The 24,841-nt window shown below is 46.0% G+C and overlaps 1 protein-coding gene across 4 annotated transcripts in view; it reads right to left on the reverse strand.

The window, feature by feature from the left end:
* FSTL4 (follistatin like 4) overlaps positions 1-24,841 on the reverse strand; it is a 427,364-nt gene that overhangs the window by 31,267 nt on the left and 371,256 nt on the right. For 3 of the 4 annotated variants that reach the window (XM_059917074.1, XM_059917073.1, XM_059917071.1), the window contains one exon: positions 19,701-19,824. In XM_059917074.1, coding sequence (XP_059773057.1) covers positions 19,701-19,824 — 124 coding nt within the window. The remainder of the gene's footprint in view (positions 1-19,700; positions 19,825-24,841) is intronic. The other variant, XM_059917072.1, reaches the window with a different exon arrangement.

Below are 24,841 nucleotides of genomic sequence, written 5' to 3' on the forward strand. Positions count from 1 at the left end.
TAGGCAAGGCATCAGTACCCTCTACCCTCTGGCCTTTCCTACATGGGCTGTCTGTGGGGCAGGAAGGAGTGAGGACTGTCTGGAGGATCTTCCCTCTTACCCCTAGCTCTGGGCCCAGGAAATAAAATAATTATCATTATAATATGGCATAATTATCAATATATAAGTGGAATTGGGGGCTCTTACTTATTCATGCATTTTTCTCTACATACTTCCAAAAAGGGTTTATGAGAGCTTATGTAAAGGCACCTGGATATTAAACTAAACAACAACAATAACAAAAACCACCTCATACACCTTTTGGAAAGTTGGGAGATGCATTCTTTGTCTTGAAGCCGACAACTACATTTTCCCAGAGTTATCTGGACACTCCTATTGTCCAATAAAAGAAAGTGACCCAGGGCAACTTCCCTGGTGGTCCAGTGGGTAAAACTCGGCGCTCCCAATGCAGGGGGTCTGGGTTCGATCCCTGGTCGGGGAGCTAGATTCTGCACGCATGCTGCAACTAAGAGTTTGCATGCCGCAACTAATAAGTCCACATGCCGCAACTGAGTCCGCATGCTGCAACTGAAAGATCCCGCATGCCAGGACGCAGATCCCACGTGCCGCAATGAAGACCCAGCACAGCCTAAATAAATAAATATTAAAAAAAAATAACTTAAAAAAAAAAAAGAAAGTGACCCAGTATGTTAGGAGAGAGATTTTTCTTGGGACTAGAGGTGGAACAAATTGACACATATATAGAAGGAAGTGATAATGTTGATCCTAGAATGTGAAGATTTCTAGTGATCTGTGCTTGGGTAGGCTGAGGACAAAAGAAAAATTCTATTACCTTACTGTGAGAAACAGATGCTGTAGGTCCTGTCAAAACCCAGGAGGCTGGTGGTAATCTGATCAACTTAGCCTGAGTTTCAAGTCTTTCCTCTGGTTGACCTATGGGGCAAAGTAGGGGGCCGAGGACAAAGCCAAATGGATAGCTGGCAAAGGGCACAAACCCACCTTCAGAGTGGCCAGAGCTGTTTATATAACATGAGCTCAGAGGCACCCATGACTAACCACACACAGACCAAACAATAAAAAAATCTGAGTCATTTCCTTGGTTTCTCTTTGTTTGCAGTTCTGGGGGAGAGTCCCAGGGTGTGGGAGAAGGTCCTTGTCACGGGTCAGGCCACTTGGGATGGGTGAAGTAAAAGGGTTTCTAGCTAGGGCGTATCTGCAGGACTGCTTAGAATACAGAAGTGGATCTCTCTTCTCTGATTCCCCTTGGTTCAAAGAGGGAAGAAATAGTAATTTATCTAGGAAAACTTCCTATACCCTGGATTTGGTAAAGAGAGGAATGGGGTTCAAGTTGAAGAGACAGCAGAGTTTTGTTCAAGAGGCTATGATTCAAAAGCACAGAGATAGAGCTGGGGGGCCTAGGAACACTGGACTGGTGGGGAGTTGGAGAAGGAGGTAGAGCAGCCTGGGTTCTAGAATGTGTGAATAACCTTGGGCTCCTGCTAGATCACCATTTATTTATATAAGCCTGCCAAGCAGCCACATAGTAAACTTAAAGAAGGTGAGGGAAGAATCAATAGAGATAGAAGCAGAAAGGAATGAATCAATTTGCCAAAAAAGAGTGGAACTGATAAATCTGAGACCTGGATGTTCGTGAAAATGAATAAAATAGCCAAATTTCTGGCAAGTTTGTTTAGTGAAAAAAATAAAGAACACAGAGGAGATTAAAAAATACGGAAATACTTTGTTCAATTATAGGTAATAAACATGAGACTTTCAATGAAATGAATCACTTAAAAGGAAACTTAAAGTACTGACATGGAATCAAGAAGAGAGCATTTAAAACATTTTAAAGCACTACTTTTCAGTTATGCAGTGAATAAGTTCTAGAGATCTGTTATACAATATAGGGCCTATAATCAGCAATATTATATTGTGCACTTAAACATCTATTAAGAGAGTAGATCTCATGTTAAGTGTTCTCACCACAAAAACGAACAAAAAAGAAAAACAAAGGGACACAAGGAAACTTGTGGAGGTGATGTCTGTTACCTTGATTGTGGTGGTGGTATCCTAGGCGTATACATGTACAAATTCATCAAATTGTATAGATTAAATGTGTGTAGTTTTTTGTATATAAATTATACCTCTATAAAGCTGTTTTCTTTTTCTTTTTTTCTGCTGTCTCAATTATCCTTTATTTGTAGTTTACCTTGAATTACTCTGGTAACCTATTCAGGTTTTTTTTTTTTCTTCAATTCACAGTGTCTCGGCACACCTATGTCACCAGCTCCTTTACAAAGAAAGTCCATAAAGCTGTTTTTAAAAAGGCACTACTACTAACCCCCAAAGAACCCTGATTAGTTTCATAAGAAAGTTCTTTTGTACATTTCAGGAACGGATAATTCCTAGAGCATACAGCAGAGAAGATGTCCCAAATTTTATCATGAAGCTGTATAACCCGGACACGGAAACCTGCCAAAGAAAGCACAAAATAGATGATTACAGACCTAACTCACTCAGCACTAGATATACCGAAATCCCAAGTAAAATATTAGCAAATCAGGATTCTGGACAAGATGGTGGAGTAGAAGGACTTATGCTTACCTCCTCTCACAAAAACACCAAAATCACAACTAACTGTTGAACATCCATCGAAAAAAAAGACTGGAACCTACCAAAAAAGATATTTTACATCCAAAGACAAAGAAGAAGCCACAAAGAGACAGTAGGAGGGGAGCTTTTGTTGTATAATCAAATCCCATACCTGCCGGTGGGTGACACACAAACTGGAAAATAATTATATCACAGAGGTTCCCCCACAGGAGTGAGAGTTCTGAGCCCCATGTTAGGCTCCCCATCCTGAGGGTCTGGCATCGGGAGGAGGAACCCCCAGAGCATTTGACTTTGAAGGCCAGTAGGGCTTGAGTGCAGGAGCTCCACAGGACTGGGGGAAACAAAGACTCCACTCTTGGAGGATGCACACAAGATTTCACATGCACTGGGACCCAACACAAAGCAGTGACTCCATAGGAGCCTGGGCTAGACCTACCTGAGGGTCTTGGAGGGTCCCATGGGGAGGCAGGGGTTGGCTATGGCTCACTGTGGGGGAAAGGACACTGGTGGTGGAGTGCTCAGAATACTGATCAGTGTGAGCTCTCCATTTTGGCAATGAGACCTGGCCCCACCATGCAGCCTACAGACTCCACTGTGGGACGCTTCTGGCCAAACAACCAGCAGGGTGGGAATACAGCCCCACCCATCAGCAGACAGGCTTCCTAAAGTTGTACTGAGCTTACAGCTGCCTCTAAACACAATACTTGACACGGCCCTGCCCAAGAGAGGGACAAAACCCAGCTCCATCCACCAGAGGGCAGGCAACAGTCCTTCCCACCAGAAAGCCTGCACAAGCAGCAGGACCAACCTCACCAACCAGGGGGCAGACATCAGAAGCAAGAAGAACTATGATCCTGCAGCCTGTGGAAAGGAGACCACAAACATAGAAATTTAGACAAAATGAGATTGCAGAGGAATATGTCCCAGACAAAGGAACAAGATAAAAACCCAGAAGAACAACTAAGTGAAGTGGAGATAGGCAATCTACCTGAAAAAAAGAATTCAGAGTAATAACAGTAAAGATGATCCAAGATCTCAGAAAAAGAATGGAGGCACAGACTGAGAATATACAAGAAATGTTTAACAAAGACCTAGAAGAACTAAAGAACAAACAAACAGAGATGAACAATACAATAACTGAAATGAAAAATACACTAGAAGGAATCAATAGCAGAGTAAATAAGGCAGAAGAACGGTAAGTGAGCAGGAAGACAGAATGGTGGAAATCATTACTGTGGGACAGAATAAAGAAAAAAGAATGAAAAGAAATGAGCACAATCTAGAGACCTCTGGGACAACATTAAATGCACCAACATTCACATTATAGAGGTCCCAGAAGGAGAAGAGAGAGAGAAAGGACCTGAGAAAATATTTGAAGAGATAATAGCTGAAAACATCCCTAACATGGGAAAGGAAACAGTCACCCAAGTCCAGGAAGTGCAGAGAGTCCCAGGCAGGATAAAAGCAAGGAATAACACACCAAGACACAGAGTAATCAAATTGGCAAAAATTAAAGACAAAGAAAAAATATTAAAATCAACAAGGAAAAAGCAACAAATAACATACAAGGGAATTCCCACAAGGTTATCAGCTGATTTTTCAGCAGAAACTCTGCAGGCCAGAAGGGAGTGGCATGATATATTTAAAATGATGAAAGGGAAAAACTTATAGCCAAGAATACTCTACCCAGAAAGGCTCTCATTCAAATTTGACAGAGAAATGAAAACCTATACAAATAAGCAAAAGCTAAGAGAATTCAGCACCACCAGCCCAGCTTTGCAACAAATGCTAAAGGAACTTCTGTAGGCTGAAAAGAAAAGGACACACTAGAAACAAGAAATGAGAAAGCTCACCAGTAAAGGCAAACATATAGTAAAGGAAGGAAATCATCTGCACACTAATATGATATCAAAACCAGCAATTGTGAGAAAAGGAGAGCACAAATGCAGGATATTGGAAATGCATTGGAAATTAAGAGACCAACAACTTAAAATAATCTTGTATATGTATAGACTGCTATATCAAAACCTTATGGGAACCACAAACCAAAAATCTACATTAGGTACGTACGAAAAAAACCAAAAAGTAGTCCAAACACAACACTAAAGATAGTCGTCAAATCCCAAGAGAAGAGAACAAAGAGGAAGGGAAGAAAAAAGTCCTTCAAAAAGAAATCCAAAACAATTAACAAAATGGCTCTAAGAACACATATATCGATGATCACCTTAAACATAAATGGATTAAATGCTCCAACCAAAAGACACAGACTGGTTAAATGGATACAAAAACAAGGCCCGTATATATTGTTGCCTACAAGAGACCCACTTCAGATTTAGGGACACATACAAACTGAAAGTGAGGGGATGGAAAAACATATTCCATGTAAATGGAAATCAAAAGAAAGCTGGAGTAGCAATACTCATATCAGACAAAATAGACTTTAAAATAAAGACTGTTACAAGAGACAAAGAAGGACACTACATAATGATCAAGACATCAATTCAAGAAGAATATATAACAATTGTAAATATATATGTACCCAACAAGGAGCACCCCAATATATAAGGCAAATACTAACAGCCATAAAAGAAGAAATTGACAGTAACACAATAGTAGTGGGGGACTTTAACACCCCACTTTCATCAATGGACAGATCATCCAGACAGAAGATCAATGAGGAAACACAGACCTTAAATGACACATTAGAACAGATGGACTTAATTGATTTTTACAGAGCATTCCATCCAAAAGCAGCAGAATACACGTTCTTCTCAAGTGCACATGGAACATTCTCCAGGATTGATCACATGCTGGGCCAAGAAGCAAGCCTCAGTAAATTTAAGAAAATTGAAATTATATCAAGCGTCTTTTCTGACCATAATGCTATGAAATTAGAAATCAACTATAAGAAAAAAACCAAAACAAAACAAAGAAACATAAACATGTGGAAGCTAAACAATATGTTACTAAACAATAAACAACCAATGGATCACTGAAGAAATCAAAGAGGAAATAAAAAAATACCTAGAGGCAAATGAAAATGAAAGCACGATGATCCAAAACCTATGGGATATGGCAAAAGCAGTTCTAAGACTGAAGTTTATAGCAATGCAATCTTACCTCAGGAAACAAGAAAAATCCCAATAAACAACCTAACCTTACACCTAAAGCAACTAGAGAAAGAAGAACAAACAAAACCCAAAGTTAGTAGAAGGAAAAAAGTCATAAAGATCATAGTAGAAATAAATGAAACAGAGGCAAGGAAAACAATAGAAAAGATCAATGAAACTAAAAGCTGGTTCTCTGAAAAGATAAACAAAACTGATAAACCTTTAGCCAGACTCATCAAGAAAAACAGGGAGAGGGCTCAAATCAATAAAATTAGAAATGAAAAAGGAGAAGTTACAATGGACACAACAGAAATACTAAGGAAGAAATGGACAAATTCTTAGAAAGGTACAATCTCCCAAGACGGAACCAGGAAGAAATAGAAAATATGAACAGACCAATCACAAGTACTGAAATTGAAACTGTGATTAAAAAACACCCAACAAACAAATGTCCAGGACCAGATGGTTTCACAGGCGAATTCTATCAAACTCTTTAGAGAAGAGTTAACACTTATTTTTCTGAAACTATTCCAAAAAATCACATAGGAAGGAACACTCCCAAACTCATTCTATGAGGTCACCATCACCCTGTTACCAAAACCAGACAAAGATACCAGAAAACAAAAATTATGGGCCAATATCACTGATCAACATAGACACAAAAATCCTCAACAGAATACTAGCAATCCAAATCCAACAATACATTAAAAGGATCATATACCATGATCAAGTGGGTTTTATCACAGGGATGCAAGGATTTTTCAATGTCCACAAATCAGTATGATACACCATGTCAACAAATTAAAGAATAAAAACCACATGATTGTCTCAAGAGATGCAGAAAAAGCTTTTGACAAAATTCAACACCCATTTATGATAAAAACTCTCCATGAAGTGTGCATAGAGGGAACACACTTCAGCATAATAAAGGCCATATACGACAAACCCACAGCTAACATCATTCTCATCAGTGAAAAGCTAAAAGCATTTCCTCTAAGACCAGGAACATGGGCTTCCCTGGTGGTGCAGTGGTTGAGAATCCGCCTGTCCATGCAGGGGACACGGGTTCGAGCCCTGGTCCCGGAAGATCCCACATGCCGCGGAGCAACTGGGCCTGTGAGCCACTGAGCCTGCGCGTCTGGAGCCTGTGCTCCGCAACAAGAGAGGCCGCGATAGTGAGAGGCCCGCGCACCGTGATGAAGTGGCCCCTGCTCGCTGCAACTAGAGAAAGTCCTCGCACAGAAACGAAGACCCAACACAGCCAAAAATAAATAAATAAATAAATAAATAAATAAATAAATAAATAAATAAATAAATTTATTAAAAAAAAAAAAAAGATCAGGAACAGACAAGGATGTCCACTGTCACCACTTTTATTCAACATAGGGGTTGAAGTCCTGGCACGGCAATCAGAGAAGAAAAAGAAATAAAAGGAATTCAAATTAGAAAAGAAGAAGTAAAACTCTCACTGCAGGGACTTCCCTGGTGGTGCAGTGGTTAAGAATCCGCCTGCCAATGCAGGGGACACGGGTTCGAGCCCTGGTCTGGGAAGATCCCACATGCCACGGAGCAACTAAGCCTGTGCGCCACAGCTACTGAGCCTGCGCTCTAGAGCCTGCGAGCCACAACCACTGAAGCCCAAGTGCCTAGAGGCCGTGCTCTGCAGCAAGAGAAGCCACCGCAATGAGAAGCCCGCGCACCACAACTAGAGAAAGCCCGCGCGCAGCAACAAAAACCCAACCTAACCAAAAATAAATAAATAAAAACCAGGTCTCTTCTGTCCTGGTTCAGCATTAAAAAAAAAACAAAAACAAAAAACTCTCACTGCAGATGACATGATACGATACATACAAAATCCTAAGAATGCTACCAGAAAACTACTAAAGCTCACCAATGAATTTGATAAAGTTGCAGGATGCAAAATTAATACAAAGAAATCTCTTGCATTCCTATAAACGAATAATGAAAGATCAGAAAGAGAAATTAAAGAAACAATCCCATTTACCATTGCATCAAAAAGAATAAAATACCTAGGATAAACCTACCTAAGGTGACAAAAGACCTGTACTCTGAAAACTATAAGATGCTGATGAAAGAAATCGAAGATGACACAAACAGGTGGAGAGATATACCATGTTCTTGGATTAGAAGAGTCAGTATTGTCAAAATGACTATACTAACCAAGGCAATCTACAGATTCAATGCAATCCCTATCAAATAACCAATGGCATTTTTCACAGAATTAGGACAAAAAAAATCTTAAAATTAGTATGGAGACACTAAAGATCCCGAATAGCCAAAGCAATCTTGAGAAAGAAAAATGGAGCTGGAGGAATAAGGTTCCTTGACTTCAGACTACACTACAAAGTTACAGTCATCAAAATAATATGGTACTGGCACAAAAACAGAAGTACAGATCAATGGAACAGGACAGAAAGCCCAGAAATAAACCCATGCACCTATGGTCAATTAGTCTACGACAAAGAAGGAAATACTCTACAATGGAGGAAAGACTGTCTCTTCAATAAATGGTGCTGGGAAAACTAGATAGCTACATATAAAAAGATGAAATTAGAACATTCTTTAACACCATACACAAAAATAAACTCAAAATGGATTAAAGACCTAAATGTAAGACCGGATACTATAAAACTCCTAGAGAAAACATAGGCAGAACACTCTTTGACATAAATCGCAGCCATATCGTTTTCAATCTGTCTCCTGGAGTAATGGAAATAAAAACAGAAATAAACAAGTGGGACCTAATTAAACTCAAAAGCTTTTGCACAGCAAAGGAAACTATAAACAAAATGAAAAGACAACCCACAGAATGGGACAAAATATTTGCAAATGACATGATTAACAAGGGATTAATATCCGAAAGTTACAAACAGCTCATGCAGCTCAATATAAAAAAAACAAACGACCCAATCAAAAATTGGGCAGAAAACCTAAATAGACATTTCTCCAAAGAAAAGATACAGATGGCCAAGAGGCACATGAAAAGATGCTCAACATTGTTAATTATTAGAGAAATGCAAACCAAAACTACAATGATATATCACCTCACACCAGTCAGAATGGCCATCATCACAAAGTCTACAAACAATAAATGCTAGAGAGGGTGTGGAGAAAAGGGAACCCTCCTCTACACTGTTGGTGGGAATGTAAGTTGGTACAACCACTATAGATAACAGTATGGAGGTTTCTTAAAAAACTAAAAATAGAGCTACCATATGATCCAGCCATCTCACTCCTGGGCATATACCCAGAGAAAAACATGATTTGGAAGGATATGTGCACCCTGATGTTCACTGCAGTGCTGTTTACAATAGCCAAGACATGTAAGCAATGTAAATGTCCATTGACAGATGAATGGTTAAAGAAGATGTGGTACATTTATATAATGGAATATTACTCAGCCATTAAAAAGAATGAAATAATGCCATTTGCAGCAACATGAATGGACCTGGAGATTATCATACTAAGTGAAGCAAGTGAGACAGAGAAAGACAAATATCATATAATATCACTTAAATGAGGAATCTATAAAAATGATACAAATGAACTTATTTACAAAATAGAAACAGTCTCTCTAAACAGACTTAGAAAACAAATTTATGGTTACCAAAGGGTAAAGGTTTGGGGGAGGGATAAATTGGGAGTCTGGGATTGACATATACGCACTACTATGTATAAAACAGATAATCAACAAGGACCTACTGTATAGCACAGGGAACTCTACACAATTTTCTGTAATAACCTAAATGGGAAAATAATTTGAAAAATAATAGATACATGTATATGTATAACTGAATCACTTTGCTGTACACCTGAAACTAACACAACACTGTTAATCAAGTATACTCCAATATAAGATAAAAATTAAGAAAAAATTGATGGACCTAGAGATCATCATGCTAAGCGAATAAGTCAGACAGAGAAAGACAAATATCATATGATATCACTTATATGTGGAATCTAAAAAAAAGATACAGATGAACTTATTTGCAAAACAGAAATAGACTCACAGACTTCGAAATGTGGAATCCAAAAGAAAATGATACAAATGAACTTATTTGCAAAACAGAAACAGACTCACAGACTTTGAAAGCAGACCTGTGGTTGCTGGCAGGAGGAAATGTGGGGGGGAGGAATAAATTAGGAGTTTGGGATTAACATGTACACGCTACTATATGTAAAATAGATAATCAACAGGGACCTACTGTATAGCAAGCACAGGGAACTCTACTCCATTTCTGTAATAACTTATATGGGAAAAGAATCTGAAAAAGAATGGATATATGTATATGTGTAACTGAATCACTTAGCTGTACAGCTGAAACTAACACAACATTGTAAATCAACTATACTCCAATATAAAATAAAAATTAAATTAAAAAAATACAAAAAACAAATACCCACATAAAAATATTAGCAAATCAAACCTAGCATGGTATTATTGGGTTGGCCCAAAAGGTTGTTCAGGTTTTTCCATAATATGTTAAAACCGACCGAACTTTTTGGCCAGCCCAATAAAAATTAAAAAAACACACAAAAAACAAATACGCACATAAAAATATTAGCAAATCAAACCTAGCATGGTATTATTGGGTAAGATGTATTACTTTCCATAAGATGTTACAGAAAAACCTCACGACCTTTTTGGCCAACCCAATAAAAGAACATACTGTGACCAAGTATAATACGTTTCAATGACTAACTATTAGGAAATCTATAATTAATCATATGCAAGTCAAAGGCAGTCAAAAAAGAAAACCCATTTGATTCTCTTGCTAGACACTAAAAGGCCTTTGAAAAAAATTCAAAATCCATTTATTGAGGGAAAAAACCTCAATAAAATAGGAACAGAATAATATTTTCTTTCTACAATGAAGAATATCTCTATAAAAAGTGGGACCAGCACCATTCTTTTCAGAATGGTGAAACATCAAGTGGGGATAAAACAAAAAGGAAAGAGGAAAGGAGGCAATATCAGACTCTCAACATTTTGCTGGATGTTACTGTCAATAGAAGGCAAGAAATGAGAGGGATAAATATTAAAGAGGTGGAGAAAAATGATACTTTACCTGGATATGCTCCAGATAACGAACCAAAAGTGTAAGGTTTAATAAGCGAGTACCATAAGGGGCCAGTACGCAGACAGACAAAATTAATAGCTCACTTATGTACCAGTAGCGACCAGATAGAAAACACAGTGGACCGAAATGAATGAAACTATAACATCTCACTGAAGACGTATAAAAAGACTTGAAAAATTAGAGAGAGATGATCTTGGATAGGAAGACTTACTGTTGTTAAGAAACAAGATACTCCAAATTATGCCAAACATTTAATCTCATTCCAGTTAAAATCAATTAGTGGGGTCTTGACAAAATAATTCTCAAATTTAGCTAGAAGAAAGAATGTGAAAGAACAGCAGAAGAAATTTTGAAAAACAAGAGTGATGACTGTCATTTTTCCATACCAGATATTACAAAGTATTTCAAGTATTACAATAGCAAATAGGGGGAGGGGGAGAAGCAGGGGGAGAGGGAAAGGCAGTGTGGGGAGGAGAGGGGAGGGCTGAGGCACTTCCCATCTTTGAGTCCAGCAGCACATTAATGGTCTTTATTGAGTTTACAAAATTCTGTCAACTCAATACTGTGCAGTCAACATTTATTACATCCCAACCAAGTGTCAGGCATTACACACAGAGCAGTGAATAAGATCGACCCAGTCCCTGGCCTCATGAAGCTTTCTGTCAGGGGGAAGATGAATAACATAACTGCAAGTGTGGTGAGGATTACCAGAAGGGAGCTTTGGGGACATAGGGATAGGGGTCTGGGAAGACTTATCAGAACAGAGCACTTGGATCCACTCCCTCCACCTCACAAAGGAAATACCGACCTTCCTTATGCCTGTGGGGCCTGCCCCTTTATTGATAGTATGTTTGTCCAGTGAACTGGTGGTTTGGGCACCGGTCTCCTCAGTGAGGTGTCCAGTGGCCAGCACCAGCCTTGAAGACTGGCCTTTGCCTCTGCCCTGCCCTTTGATGGGAATCTGTGGACCCAGGAACCTGTCACACTTGAGTGTGTATCTGCATCCCCTGGCTGGAGCGGGGGCTCTTGTTAAAACAATGCTGGGCCCACCCCACAGTGTCTGATTCCGGAGGTCTTGGTTGGGGCTGGGGGATTTGCTTCTACCTGTCAGGTTCCAGGTGAGACCCTGGGTCAGCCCTGACTTGGAAGCTCTTGCAGACCGATTGAACTGAAATAGGTGGCGCTGTTCTACAACAAGACGAAAGCTGACTGAAAGTCAAGGGAGTGGAACCATCCATTCCCTTAAAAACAAAGGACTATCTGCTGGGCAAAGACACCTGGGCCTCCAGTGGCAGGGGTTAGAAGACAGCGCACGTATGCTGAGAGAGAGGAAACCCTGGCTGGCCTGGAGGTCTCCAGGAGCCGAAGTCATCCTGGGGGCTACGACCACTCCTCCTCGGACCTCCATCCCTCCATCAGCAGGACTAAAGATGGGCCTCAGAACCCCACGTCTGCCACCTCCCAGTGGCCCCTGTCCCCAGTCTCCTCGTCTCCAACTGAGGGCCATCAGGACCCTTTCCCTCATGCCCTTGATTTGGGATTCTGTCAGTCTTCACAAGAGCCTAGGCCGCTGGGGCATCCACCATCCCCAAAACCTTCTGTTGTGCCTTCTAGAACTCACGTTCTGCCGTCAGCAAAATGTCCTCTATCCTTAAACTCCTCTGTGAGCATTCCTCACCTTCCTGCTCAGATGGAAACCTGGTGACACTCCTTCTCTTGCAGCCTTTTAAGTGCCTGTGGCTCTCTCTCCCCACACTCCTCCCCCCGCCCCGTCCCCTACCCCATGGGCTGGGAGGTGGGGCAGGTGTTGTCACCGCCAGACCATCCTCCTTCCATTCTCCAGAAAAGGACCCAGTTTTGAGTTTCCTGTCCCGTGAGCCTCATTCCTAGATTCCATCCCCTCACGTCCTGTCCAGGACGTCGCTCTAGCACTTCTCTGTCCCTCCTGCATCAGTCTCCCCCTTTCTACTGGATCTTTCCTATTAGTCCATTAAACGCTTTTAATTTCCATCTTGGAAGAAAACCCCCAAACCTCTTTACCCCAGCTTCTCTCCCCAACTCTGCCCCATTTTTCTTCTTGGAAACACCCTGGAGAGTTGTCCATACTTGGTGGCTCTCACATCTCCTCCCCAACCCCCCAGAGCCAGCTCCAGGCAGACCTTTCCCCACCACGTGTGGAAATGGCTCTGCTCTGGACCACAGTGCCCCACCCCCCCTACACTGACCCTGACCCAATGGCCAGTTTTCTTTCCTCACCTTCCCTGACCTGCCGATGGCATTCACCACAGCTGATCACTCCTCTTCCTTGGCCCCAGACACCACTTGGCCCCAGACACCATACGCCTAGTTTTCCTGTCTCTGTGGCTTCTTCTCTGCCTTCCTTGCTGCTTTTTCTCATTCCCCAGGCTCTCAGTGCTGTCGTGCTCGGCTGCTGGACATTCTCTATCTGCACTCCTTCAGCATCTACCCTGGTCTATTGACTTTAAATACCAGCCACCCTGTGAGGCATCAGAAATTTATACCTCCAGTCAAACCTCTTCCTTCAGCTCCAGACTTAGATACCCCATGGGCTGCATGACATCACACGTTTGTCATGTCCCCACGAGCTCCTGATCTTTCTTCTCCAAGCTGCTCCTCCACGATCTTCTCCTCTCAGTGAATGGCCTCTACTTTTCCAGGTGCTCAGACCCAGATCCTTTGGAGGCATATTTGACTTTCCCACCAAGTGGACACAAATGTCATCTTTTCAGTACGGCCTTTACTTGCCATCATACCTAAAGCTTCCACCTTTTATCTGAGTCTCCTTATCCCCTCCTGTTTTAAAATGTTCCTCCTTAGTATTTTCCACCCTTCGAATTGCTCCATGAGGATGGGGATTTTGGTCTGTCCACTGCTATGTTTTCAGTGCTCAGCCTGGTGAGTGGCATGGAGAGAACCTCAGTAAATGCTTATTGAATGAATGAATGATGATGACAGTGAAGGATGAGGTGGTGTTGGCAGCAAGGCAGCGCAGAGCGGGGAGAGCGGGGTGGGAGGGAGGATTCTTAGCCAAGGGACCAATCAGTGCAGGGCAGTGGAGTCAAGAAGGCAGGGCGGGCACGGCAGAGGGAGAGAAGTTCACGGGGCAGGGGCACGCGGGAGGGGTGCGGCAGGGCCTGGGTCCCGGTGTGCGTGCGTGTGTGCGTCTGTGAGCGTGCACGGTGGACTCCCGGGCCTGGAAGCTGCTGCTGCCCCTCTGTGAACCAGTGGCTTGGGCCTCCCCTCCTGTGGTTCCTGGCCAGTCACGAGGTGTCTGCCCTCTGGCCTCTGGGCGTGGAGGAGGCCAAAGAAGCACAGCCCAGCCAGCAGCAATGGGAGGGGGCCCTGCAGACAGGCCCAGACCCCTGGCTAGGTCGGGGCCAGTAGTCTCCTGGATCTTCCCAGCTCCATGCCTGGCACGAGCGGGCCTGTGACATGGAAGGCAAACCCCGGAGTACCAAGGAGCTCCACCGAGAAGCCCATTTTGCCCTGACCTGACCTTTGCTAAGTTGAAAACTGGCAATGGGAGGTTAGAGGGAAAAAATAACCATCCCATCATTTGGGTAGAAGCTCAGCCACTGCCTCCAGGACCCAACTGTCCTCCTCGCGTGTGATGAGGCATTGCTAAGACTGCAGCTGGTGTGGAACAGGCCCCGGGCTCTGAGAGAACACTGCAGCCAGAGCCCTGATCCAGCCTCCTGCCAGGACAGGGAGGACCTAAGGAGAACCCTGGGCAGGGAGGCATCAAAGACCTTGGTACCCTTGGCCCCTGCTTGGTCAGGGTCCTGTCAGAAAAAGTCCTGCATTTTCTTTGTGAGAAACTACCCTTCCCAGGGTAGGGATCAGGTGGAGACACAGCTTTCGGCCAGCAGCGAGGCAAAGGCCCAACTGTTTTCCTTTGGCTCTGATCTCCCCTCTTCCTTTGTGTTAATTCACACACTAAAAAGCATTCGAATTAATGTATCTGGGATAAACATATTCGTTTTCTTTTAAATCTGCAAAACCTTCCCATGAACATATTTGAATACATAACACAAAGGCACATTTTCTTTGGGAAACATCAATCATTTCCAAGGTGAAAGGCAGCATAAATATGTCTTAAGTAAGAGGCACATTCACAAAAGTACCAAGCTGGAGTAATAAACAGATTTGGGAGATTACTATTGTGTTTTGGGAATGAATCGTTACTTGTCTGAACTGTGGGGAGGTTGAGGGTGTTTTTAATTTAATGGATTAATCATTTATTTCTGAAGTTTTTGTTCCTCCTATGGAAGCAATGTGGGAAGTTTGCATGAAGTTATAAATCATGTCAGTGTTTGGGCCTCATCTCCGGGAGGTCTGGTCTATGGGGAAGTTATACTAATAATTTGAGAAAGGAAATAGTTGCCTGGAAGGGTTTCCTTTAGCAAACCAGGTCAAGGCAGAGTCCTGGATGGAGAAGAAGCTCCAGAAGATGGTGACCCAGCCTGTATATGGAGGCCTGCCCCTGCCACCAGGGAGTGAGGCAGCTCCAGGGAGAAGTCTATATTTTATTCCTGGCTTGGCAACTTCCTCTGGGTCTTGATTTTCCCATCTGTATAATGAGTTGGAAGGTCTCTGAGGGGCTACCAGCTCAGACCATCTGTGTCCACCAACTACAGTTAAATATGGCTTGAGACAAAACAAAATCTCCCCCATATCTGTCCCATCTTGGACTTTGAATTATATCTGGCCAGGCATTTCCCAAGCATTTGACACATATCCTATCTCATCAGGCCTATAAGGGAGGAGGCACTATTGTTATTCCCATTTCACAGGTGAGTTTACTCGTCAAAGATGTATGTCAAGGAAGTACCAGCACTTGGATAGGTACTAGGCTTGAATGCAGGTCTCTCTGGCTCAGAGTTCATGTCTTGGCCCTATGACAGAGGTGTCTCCAGCTCGGGTCTGCGCTGTGCCTTGGGTGGAACAGCGCCACCCAGCTCCTGTTCGCACGAGCGGTATCCCTGTCTCTTGGGCCCACTGGCCACATATTGCCTCCCCAGCACACCTGCCATTCACATGGAGTCTTCTGAGCCCTCAGAGAGGCAGGGAGCTGGCAGGGCCTCCTCTCCCCGCTTCATCTTCCTCCCCTTCTTGTCCTCCCTCTGACTGAGGAGAAGCAAGGAGAAGCAACCGACAGAACATTGTTCCCTGTCTGTGTGTCCTGGGCACCGCCTCGGCTCAGTAAGCCACAGGCCATCTGCCAGGCCAAGAGGGGACCAAATCCCACCACCCACAGCACAGCTGGGCGACCCCACCAATTCTACTCAAACTGCTCTGGGACATCTTTCATGCTTTTGACTCACGCTTGGGATGACTGACGAAAAGGAACGAATCCCACAGATGAATCTGTTATAGCTTTCTCACATCTTCTCCACGAGATGCCTCAGCAAAGCAGGGCTCCTTCTGGTCTGAGCACAGACGGTGCCTTCTCACCTTCCCAGTCCTCCTGCCCGGAAGCCCCCCGTGCCCACCACCTCGGTGAGCCTTCCGCAGCGGCCCAGCCCTCCTGGGCCTCCCCCTGGTAACCTGAGCAGCATCGGGCATCGGCACAGTGATCTGCCAAGCCCACCTGGAGCTGGACGACCAAGCCGTGAAGGTCATCAACTTCAGTCCTGCTGCGGGCAGGGGCTGCCCTTATATCTACGCTGTGGGTCCTTCGTTGGATGCTCGCTAAGCCAGCTGTTTCTGACCAGGCGTGAGCTCAGCACCAGGGGCAGGGATAAACGAGGCAGGGTTCCTATCCCCGGTCCCTCACAGTGTGCACCCCCGACAGCACATCAACACCGACCTGCTGAACGCCCACGTCTGGATTCGCCAATAGCAACAGTGCAATGTCCCAAAGGGGAGGATGGGGCGGAGAAGGCGTCAAGAGTCTAGGCTTTGGTGTCAAGATCCATTTTGCAGTTATATACTAATTGTAGGGCTGGGGTTCCTGGGCAAATCACTTAATCTCTCTGAGCCCTAGTTTCCTCATCTGTGAAACAGAGATGGTGTCCAGTAATTATTCGGTAAATGTTCCTACTGTCATTGTGTCTTTCGTACCATTTTACTTTCAACGACATCTTCCCACCTTCCCACACAGATAGGGAGGTTTTCCCTCTCAGTCAACACAGCACACTTCATTTCTGGAATGCTCTGAAAACCTCGTGTCTTGTACCCTGGTCAGCAGGCAATGGACTCGTGTCCTTGGGAGGCAACAGCAGATCTACCTTAGTACGGTGCTCCCATGAGGGAGCTGCTTAATGGACCCAAATGCCACCCCCAAGTGCCTGGGGGTCAGCCCAGCCCAGGGACCTTGTGGGCTCCTGGAGTGAGGCCCACCCTAATAGCCCAGCCCAGCCGTCATGGAACTGAGTGAAGTGAGCCATGGCATGAGGTGGAAAGCCCACCGCAAAATGCAGAGGTCCCAGCATGCTGCCGCTGACTCTAGTACTTCGGCTGGAAGAGAAGCCTTAAATCTCTCAGCAGTTAGGAAATGGATCTCAGGTGGCCTGTCTCTGGATCTCAGTGGGGAGGTTTTGCTATTTAGACTCCCCTAGGCCCCGAGCAGCCTATTTAGCAATCGCTGGGCTGGGGGGTGGGTGGGAGTGGAGTGGCTGGGGAGGCTCGAACAGAACTCTCCAGTGCCAGCTGCAGAGTCCACTCCCCACTTGGGTAGCAACAGGAAGCAGCCTGGTCTCTACTTTCAGCCCAGCAACACATGGTGTCCGTGGGCCTGGGCCTTGCTGCCAGATTCAGCACCAGGAGGGAGGAAATGGCTCATTCCCATCATGAGCTATGTCTCAGAATTCTGGGGGAACAGGAAGCAGAAGGGCCCTCCCAGCACCGTGGACCTGCCATTCATGTATTAAAGGTGTTTAAGACCACAGAGTCTCCGGCAGGCGCCTGTACACCCCGATTCAAGCCAACAAACACAGCCACAAAGCCCCAAAGGATTAAATATGTCCCAGCTCAAGGGAAATACTAACAAAATATGGCTTCGGCACATATGAACATAAAAATCCCTAAAACATCCTATAGGACAAATGTAGAGGCAAGCTGAGCTCACTCTGTTGTCCTTAAATGGCTTGTCACCCAGGATCCCAGAGGTAAGTGACATTGAACCTCATGATGTAATTATTCTCAACACCGCGTACACTTTATCTCAGAGCAGAAGCCCTGGACACAGCTGGCACAAAGGATCTGGGGCTGACTTGGAGCTTTCACATTATTCTCTGGTGCACAGACGCCCTGCTCAGGCCTGCTTGGTGAAAGCAGTGACGTCCAGCTGGGCGTGGCTGGACACGTCTAATTTCCCTGGAGTGCTGATCTGCCACGGCACTGTGATGGCTTGTTTGTTGTGATGGCTGGAGTGGCCAGCAGTGTGACAGAGGGCAGAGCACAAGCCCTGGGTCTAGAATGACACCTACCAGTGGTGTGACCCCAGGAAAGTGACCTTACCTAGAGACTCATCCATAAAGTGGGTTAAAATATACTGACTGGGAGAGTCCATGTGAATGTGTTAGCCTAGGAACTGGCCAGAGAAAGTCTCAGAAAACACTGGCTATTGTAATTGCTGATGTGGTCATCAGCAGGGGTTAATTCTTCTCAGTTTCTGGGAATCCTGGCAACACAGGGGCCTGTGAGAAGCAAAGAAAACCTGCCAAGCCTGCTGAGGTTCTGCTTGGCTGGGCCCAAGCTGAGGCTCGTTAAGCCTCTGGGGGGAGGGAGGCGGGAACCAGCCCCTTTTTCAGAAAGTAAGGCCTCCCAACTGGATAAGTGATTTGGGTCCACAGTACCTGGAGGAGGAGTGGCGTGTTCTAGACAGTGTCTGCTTCTCACTGGATCAAGACCACAACAGCTTGCCATCTCCATGTCACTGTAACCGAGCAGGACCCTATGGGGCCTTCCCGGGACAGACTCCCTCCCCAGCCCCCATGTCCTCCACCTGCCTCTTGTCTATAGAAAACCTTTAGACTCCCAGGCCTGCCCTGAGTGCCAAACAATAAATTTAATCAGACAAGTGAGAAAATGCAGAAAAGAAAACAGTCAAGCAAGACAAAATAATAACAGTTTAGCCATTAAACAAAGTCAAGGACCTTTAGTTCCTCCTCAAGGGCTATAGATAATATTCGGAGCCATGCCCTTTGAGCTGTTTTGCAGATACTGAAACCCCCACCAGGTGGAAGAAGTTAACTCTATGCTGTCCACAAGTACGTAGAACCCAGACCGGTTGGAACCAGAAGGTTGATGGTATTGACTCCCGATTACCTCACCACCAACCAATCAAAAGAATGTCCACGAGCTGATCACGCACCCCACAGCACCCCACCCCAACCCCCGTCTTTAAAACCTCTCCCTGAAAGCCTTCGGGAGTTGGGTCCTTTTGAGCACTAGCTGCCTGGACTCTTTGCTTGGCACCCTCCAACAAACACTGTGCTTTCCTTCACCACAACCCAGTGTCAGTAGACTGGCTTTACCTTGAGCAGGCGGGTGGACCCAAGTTCGGTTTGGTAACATCACTTACAGGGCACACTGCACATTCTACAGGGGCGTACTGGAGATGCTGGGTGTGACCTGCCTAAGTGACTCACCCCCTCCCACCTTAACTCACTTCATCAGAGGAGGCTTTGGACACGGGGTTCAGAGGAAGCCAGACCAGGAAATGAGTCGGCAGACTCTGCCCCTGCCTGCTCGCCCCCCTCCCCAGCCCCTCTTTACTTACAGGAAAGATGGGACATTTTGGGGTCAGGTATTTCTTTAAGAAGACAGAATGCAGGAGGGGAGGAGGGTTGTTCTGAGCAGCGTTTGGGAACACTTTGGGGGGACAACATGCATGGAGCCATTTACTAACCATTCACCTGCAGGACGTGGGTCTGGAACAGCTGCTCGTAGCCAGAGGCATGGCAGGTGTAATTGCCCATGTGGATGGTGGTCACCTTGGTGATGTAGAGGGAGTCGTCCTCTCCAAAGTCCTGCTGGGGCAAGGAAGACAACAAGATTGGCTTCTCTGTTGAGTAGCCTGGGAAGGATAGCCAGGTCTCCGGTTTTGCAGGAAAATAGAAACCCTGTAGCTGCGAGAGACTTCCTTTCTGCCTGGCCCCCTTACTCAGCCAGAGCTCCCTGCAGGGCTGGGCAGCAGGACCTCCATGTCTCTTCCGTGTTGCTTGCCCAGACCCTGTACATCCTCTTAAGATCTTGTTCACCTTCTCTGTGAGGTCTGGCTTGAACACCTTCCCCAGCACCCTCCCTCTCCATTTCTACAACTGGGCTCACCTGCCCCTCCTGTGCTGCTGCTTGGCTGGTTTCCTGGGCTCTTGTCCACCTGTTGAGAAGCTCTGGAGGGCGGCCTCCTTTAGGGTCAGCCCTCTTTTTCTTAAAGGGCCAGATAGCAAACGTTTTTGGCTTTCTGGGCCATAGGGTTTCTGTCAACTACTCAGCCCTGCCTTGTAGCATGAAAATAGCCATACCAATGCCTAAATTAATGAGTATCACTATGTTCCAATGAAATTTTATTAAAAAAAAATGTGGTGGGCTGCCTTTGGCCCATGGGCTATAGTTTGCCTACCACTGGTTTAGATCTCACCCCCATCTCCAAATAATTTCAGGCAGCTTACAGAGATCTGGGTAACCTAAGAGAAGGGAAATTGAACTCTGAGGAAAATGAGGGCAAACAAAAAACAAGGGCAGGGATGTACTCGAGAGCAGAAGGGGTGATGCCAGGGGTTCCATGAGAAATGGCTCAGTAAGCCTTGTCCCTGTGACCTCTGCAGCCTCACAGAGTGGGATCCTATTTGGCCAGCACATGGGGAGGGATGGGCAGGAGGGGGCTTTGAGCTGGTCAGAGTCCCCTGGTGAGCGCTGGGCACGCAGCACTCCCCCAGGGCCTTTCCAGCCAGCTGCCTTGTCTCCTGCAGAACAATGCACAATGCTGGCCCTATCCAGGCACCAACTGCAGACATGCTGGGGAATGGAATTACCGGTGTTTCAGGGAGACCTTTCATCAGGTTTGGCTTTAGCTAGCAAACATCTCCGAGGTGTGGTGCTCAGAGCTGATGGGACAGAGGAGGTCCTGGCTCCCTGGTGAGAAACAGGGCTGGGCAGTACTAGCTGTGAGGAGTGATGGGGGAAGCCCAGTGCTGGCACTCAAGATACTCAGGGTTTAGCTTGAACTCTGGCACTGATCAATGTTCCCTCATCCCTCTGGGCACTGGCTTCCCCACCTGTAAATTGTGGACAATTTATATGCCCTATCTGCCTCCTGGGGTGATGGGGAGATCTGGCAAGAGAATGCCCACGAGTACATTTTCCAATGTGGGAAGTGTGACATACATGGGGGCTGCTACTTTTCTTATTATTAACAAAAGATGCAAAACTCCTCTTGACCCCCTGGAGACGACACCAAACCATCCCTCCCGTCATTCTCCCTGTCCTTCCTGAGCTTCCTTTTTCCACAGAAGCAATCTCGTGGCAGGAGGGACGGAAGGCCACCAGTCAGTGTGGCACAAGGATTGTCCAAGGGCCCGGCCACAACCATCATGAGTCCTTTAAAGATGCTTTCTGGCTAATTAACCCAATGAAGGGTGCAGGCCCAAGAGAGGTTTGGGTTAAGGCACAGGTTGGAAGGTGGAGAGTGGATGCATGCAGCCTGCTTTCAGTATCAAGGAAAAAAATACTCAGAAGTGCTCCCAGTGGAGTGAAATATTGGAGAAGGCTGCTGTAAGAAACCCTTAGAGTTTTCTCTGAAACATTGCTCTGCTGTAAAAAGCCCCATTCCTATCATGCAGTGGAAGCTTCCCTAATAAAAATAAAACACCAGATAGCTTATTTGTCCTGTGGCATAACAGAGTCATAAAGGGTTCATACCTGAGTTGCTTATGAAAAGTTAATGGTTAGTCAGTTCTGGGGTTGACATATTTCTAATCTAAGTCGTTTTCTGTGTCAAAACCTAAGTCTGCAGGAAAATACATTTTGCTTGGAGTCTCAGTGGTGGAATGGCATCTCGAAAGAGGGCTGGGGAGCTGGGTGCGGCCCCACCTTGGGGAACCTCAATACCTCACTTGGTTGGTTCCTGGATAGACTCCATCCCAAAGGGCAACACCAGAGCTGTTTGTAAGGGGTTTGGTGCTGGGGATCCCCCGGCATTTCCCTCTGTGCTGCCTTCTTGAGCCTTCATACCCACAGCCCTGCCTCACAGGAGGGCCCTTGTAGTCAGTCTCAGGTTCTGGCACCCCCTGCTCTCCTTGCCACCTCAGTGGGGTTGGGTGGTCATGGGACCACAGGCTGAGAAGAGCTCCCAGGCTGAGGTTCCCACAGATCAACTGCAGAGTGGTGCCCAGTAATAACACCAGCTCACAGCCTCCACGAGCTAACTGTGTGCTGGGAATCTTGACATACGTCGCTTTGTTTAAGCCTCAGAAAAAACCCTGAAAACCATAAAGCAAAACAAATGCCCAGTCCCCATGGGGTGAGAAAGTAGAGCTCTCCTGCGCAATATATTCAGAGTCTGACCTTCTCGCACCACCTCCACTGCTACTGCCGTGGGCCAGACGCACGGCCCTCCGCCGCTGCCCCTCTGCGCCGCAGCCAGACCACGCCCCCCTCACTCAGAGTCCCAGCCCTAGAGGGTCTGCAGGGATGACCCGCCGTCCCCTCTCCGCCCCGTCTCCTTCCACGCTCCCTTGCTCCTTCCTCTCCAGCACTGCGGCCCCTTGCTGTTGCTCCAACATGCCCGGAATCCTGCCCCCTCAGGAACTTTCTCCTTGTTGTCCCACTGCCCCAGGACTATCAGTCTGGCTTGCTCTACCTCCTTCAAGTCCGCTCATATGTTATCTGCCGGCCCTATCTGTAACCCCCACGGAGCACCTAGCACGCACTTACTCCCGTTTAGCATACTGTTTGCCGCGTGTCTCCCCAGCTAGAATGTGAGCTCCGCCCTCGTGCCTCCTGCGCTCTGCTGTGTCCCCAGTGCCTAGCGGGGCCCGACACAGAGTGAGCCCTCAGTGCATATTCGCTGAGCAGACTGCACACGGCGCTGAGCTAGGCTCTCTGCAGGGGCTGTGCCCCGGTTCCGGTTCTTTGGGTTTCACAATGGAGGCGCCCACCTCCTGCCTTCCTGTGCCCCCAAATGTTACCAATCACACGGGGTCCAAAGCAAGTGGCTGGTGGGGAGGCAGAGAGCTGGTCTCAAGTCTTGTCCCTGCTTTCCCACCCTGCCCCCTTCTCCATGCTGCATCCTCAGGCCTGGGCACACTGGGAGGGCTCAGCTCAGTGCAGCAGGCAGAGCCCATGCGTGTAGTCCCACACCGGGCTGATGGCTTCTGGGAGCCCCTAACAGAGTTGCTTAACCTCTCCGTCTGTTTTTCCTCACTGCTCCTGGGAGCAGAGGCATGTCCCTTGGGTGATCGCTCAGGTGTGGAGGCGTGTGGGTTGCCGGATGCGTTATGGCTCTACTTCGAGCACCTAACTCATTACCAGCCTGTGAGTTAGGCCCTGGGGAGAACCTGACTCTGTACTAAATAAAATAATGGCTCTGGGCTGAAACAATAGGCATCATATAATTACAGGAAAAAAGTGCATATTATTTTCTGGAGCATGAATACTGGCTACAGAAATCAAATTTACCTCATTAGATGTAAGGAAATTACTTTAAAAACTGATTTATAAGAAGTTACATAAAACTAAACCTGCAATCCTTCTCCTCCTGAAGGTTTTCTGAGGTGTGTCTGAATGTTGCTATCAGTGCTTGATTGCATCTCTGTAACTGTCTTTTTATGGATGGCTTTTTTTTTCTTTGCTCTGATGCATAGAAATGTATTAACAAAACCAAGGTTCCTTCCAGAAATAAACAGATGCCAGATTAGACCATTCTTTGTATTGATGCACACCTGTCTTTGGAAAAGAGACAGTTTTACTTAAAGGTACGTATTTTTTGCCTTTTAAAAAGCTATTTTCTAAGTATCTGCCCTTAATAAAGTAATTAAATGAAACTTCAGTATTAAACAATATTTAAGCAGAGGCAAGATGGGGGATGTTGTCATAGTGATACATGTGAGTCAGGTCTAAGTAATATGAAAATGAGCCATCAGTGCTGATTATTTAGTGACTAAACGTTAGACACAAGGACTCCAGAGTGATTTCAGAGGTTAGGTTAATGGTACTGTCAGTGCTACAAAGTTTAGAAACATTTATTCAGAGCTTTTCTAGCTCTGCCCTTCTCAGGAGCACTCTTGGCTCTCTTTGGAGAGGATGGAGTAAAGGAGAGGGTCTTTTCTCCCAGGCTGGTTTGACTCTGGCCCCCAGAATTTCACTAACCCTAGCATCCCACCTGCACAAATGCACCCAAACACTGAGCGATGCAGTGACGGCCGGTCCTCAGAGATGTGTGCACTCACATGAACACACACACCCATTATCCAGACCCAGCAAAGACCAGATGCATCATTGGTGGGCACAGACAAACACCCTTGTGAACACATGCAGTAAACATGAGCATGTGTGCACACACATGTTCCAAACCACTGTTCTCTCTACACAGCTGACCCCTCGGACTCACACTGGGGTTCCCGTGTTGGTCACCTCCTTCTAGCCCCTCAGAGGACAGACCTGTCACTCTGTGAGGGCCTGCAGAAGCAGTCCTTTTGATCAAAGTCCTCTTAAAAGAGAAGTCCCTGCAACTTGAAGCAATGCCTAAGTGGCCACTGAGCCTCCAGGGGAAGGCTGCTGTGGACAGTCACGTTGGGCGTGAGCAGCCTGGAGTGGGTCTGTCCTCCTGCCCACTCCCAGGCCTGGCCCAGGGCAGGGAGCCACAGGTGTGGGAGAAGGCTCTGTGGGCAGGCTCCGGGCTTCCCCAGGACTGTGGGGAGTGTGCAGTCACTTGCTGCCTGGGGTTTATGTGGTCAGTGCTAAAGGGAAGGCACCTCATCTCTCTGTGCACCCCTATCCTGTGCCCATGTGTGGCATGGTGCCTGGTGCATAACGGGAGCTCAGTTAGTG

This window comes from Balaenoptera ricei, chromosome 3, assembly GCF_028023285.1.
Source record: "Balaenoptera ricei isolate mBalRic1 chromosome 3, mBalRic1.hap2, whole genome shotgun sequence".
Lineage (NCBI taxonomy): Eukaryota > Metazoa > Chordata > Mammalia > Artiodactyla > Balaenopteridae > Balaenoptera > Balaenoptera ricei.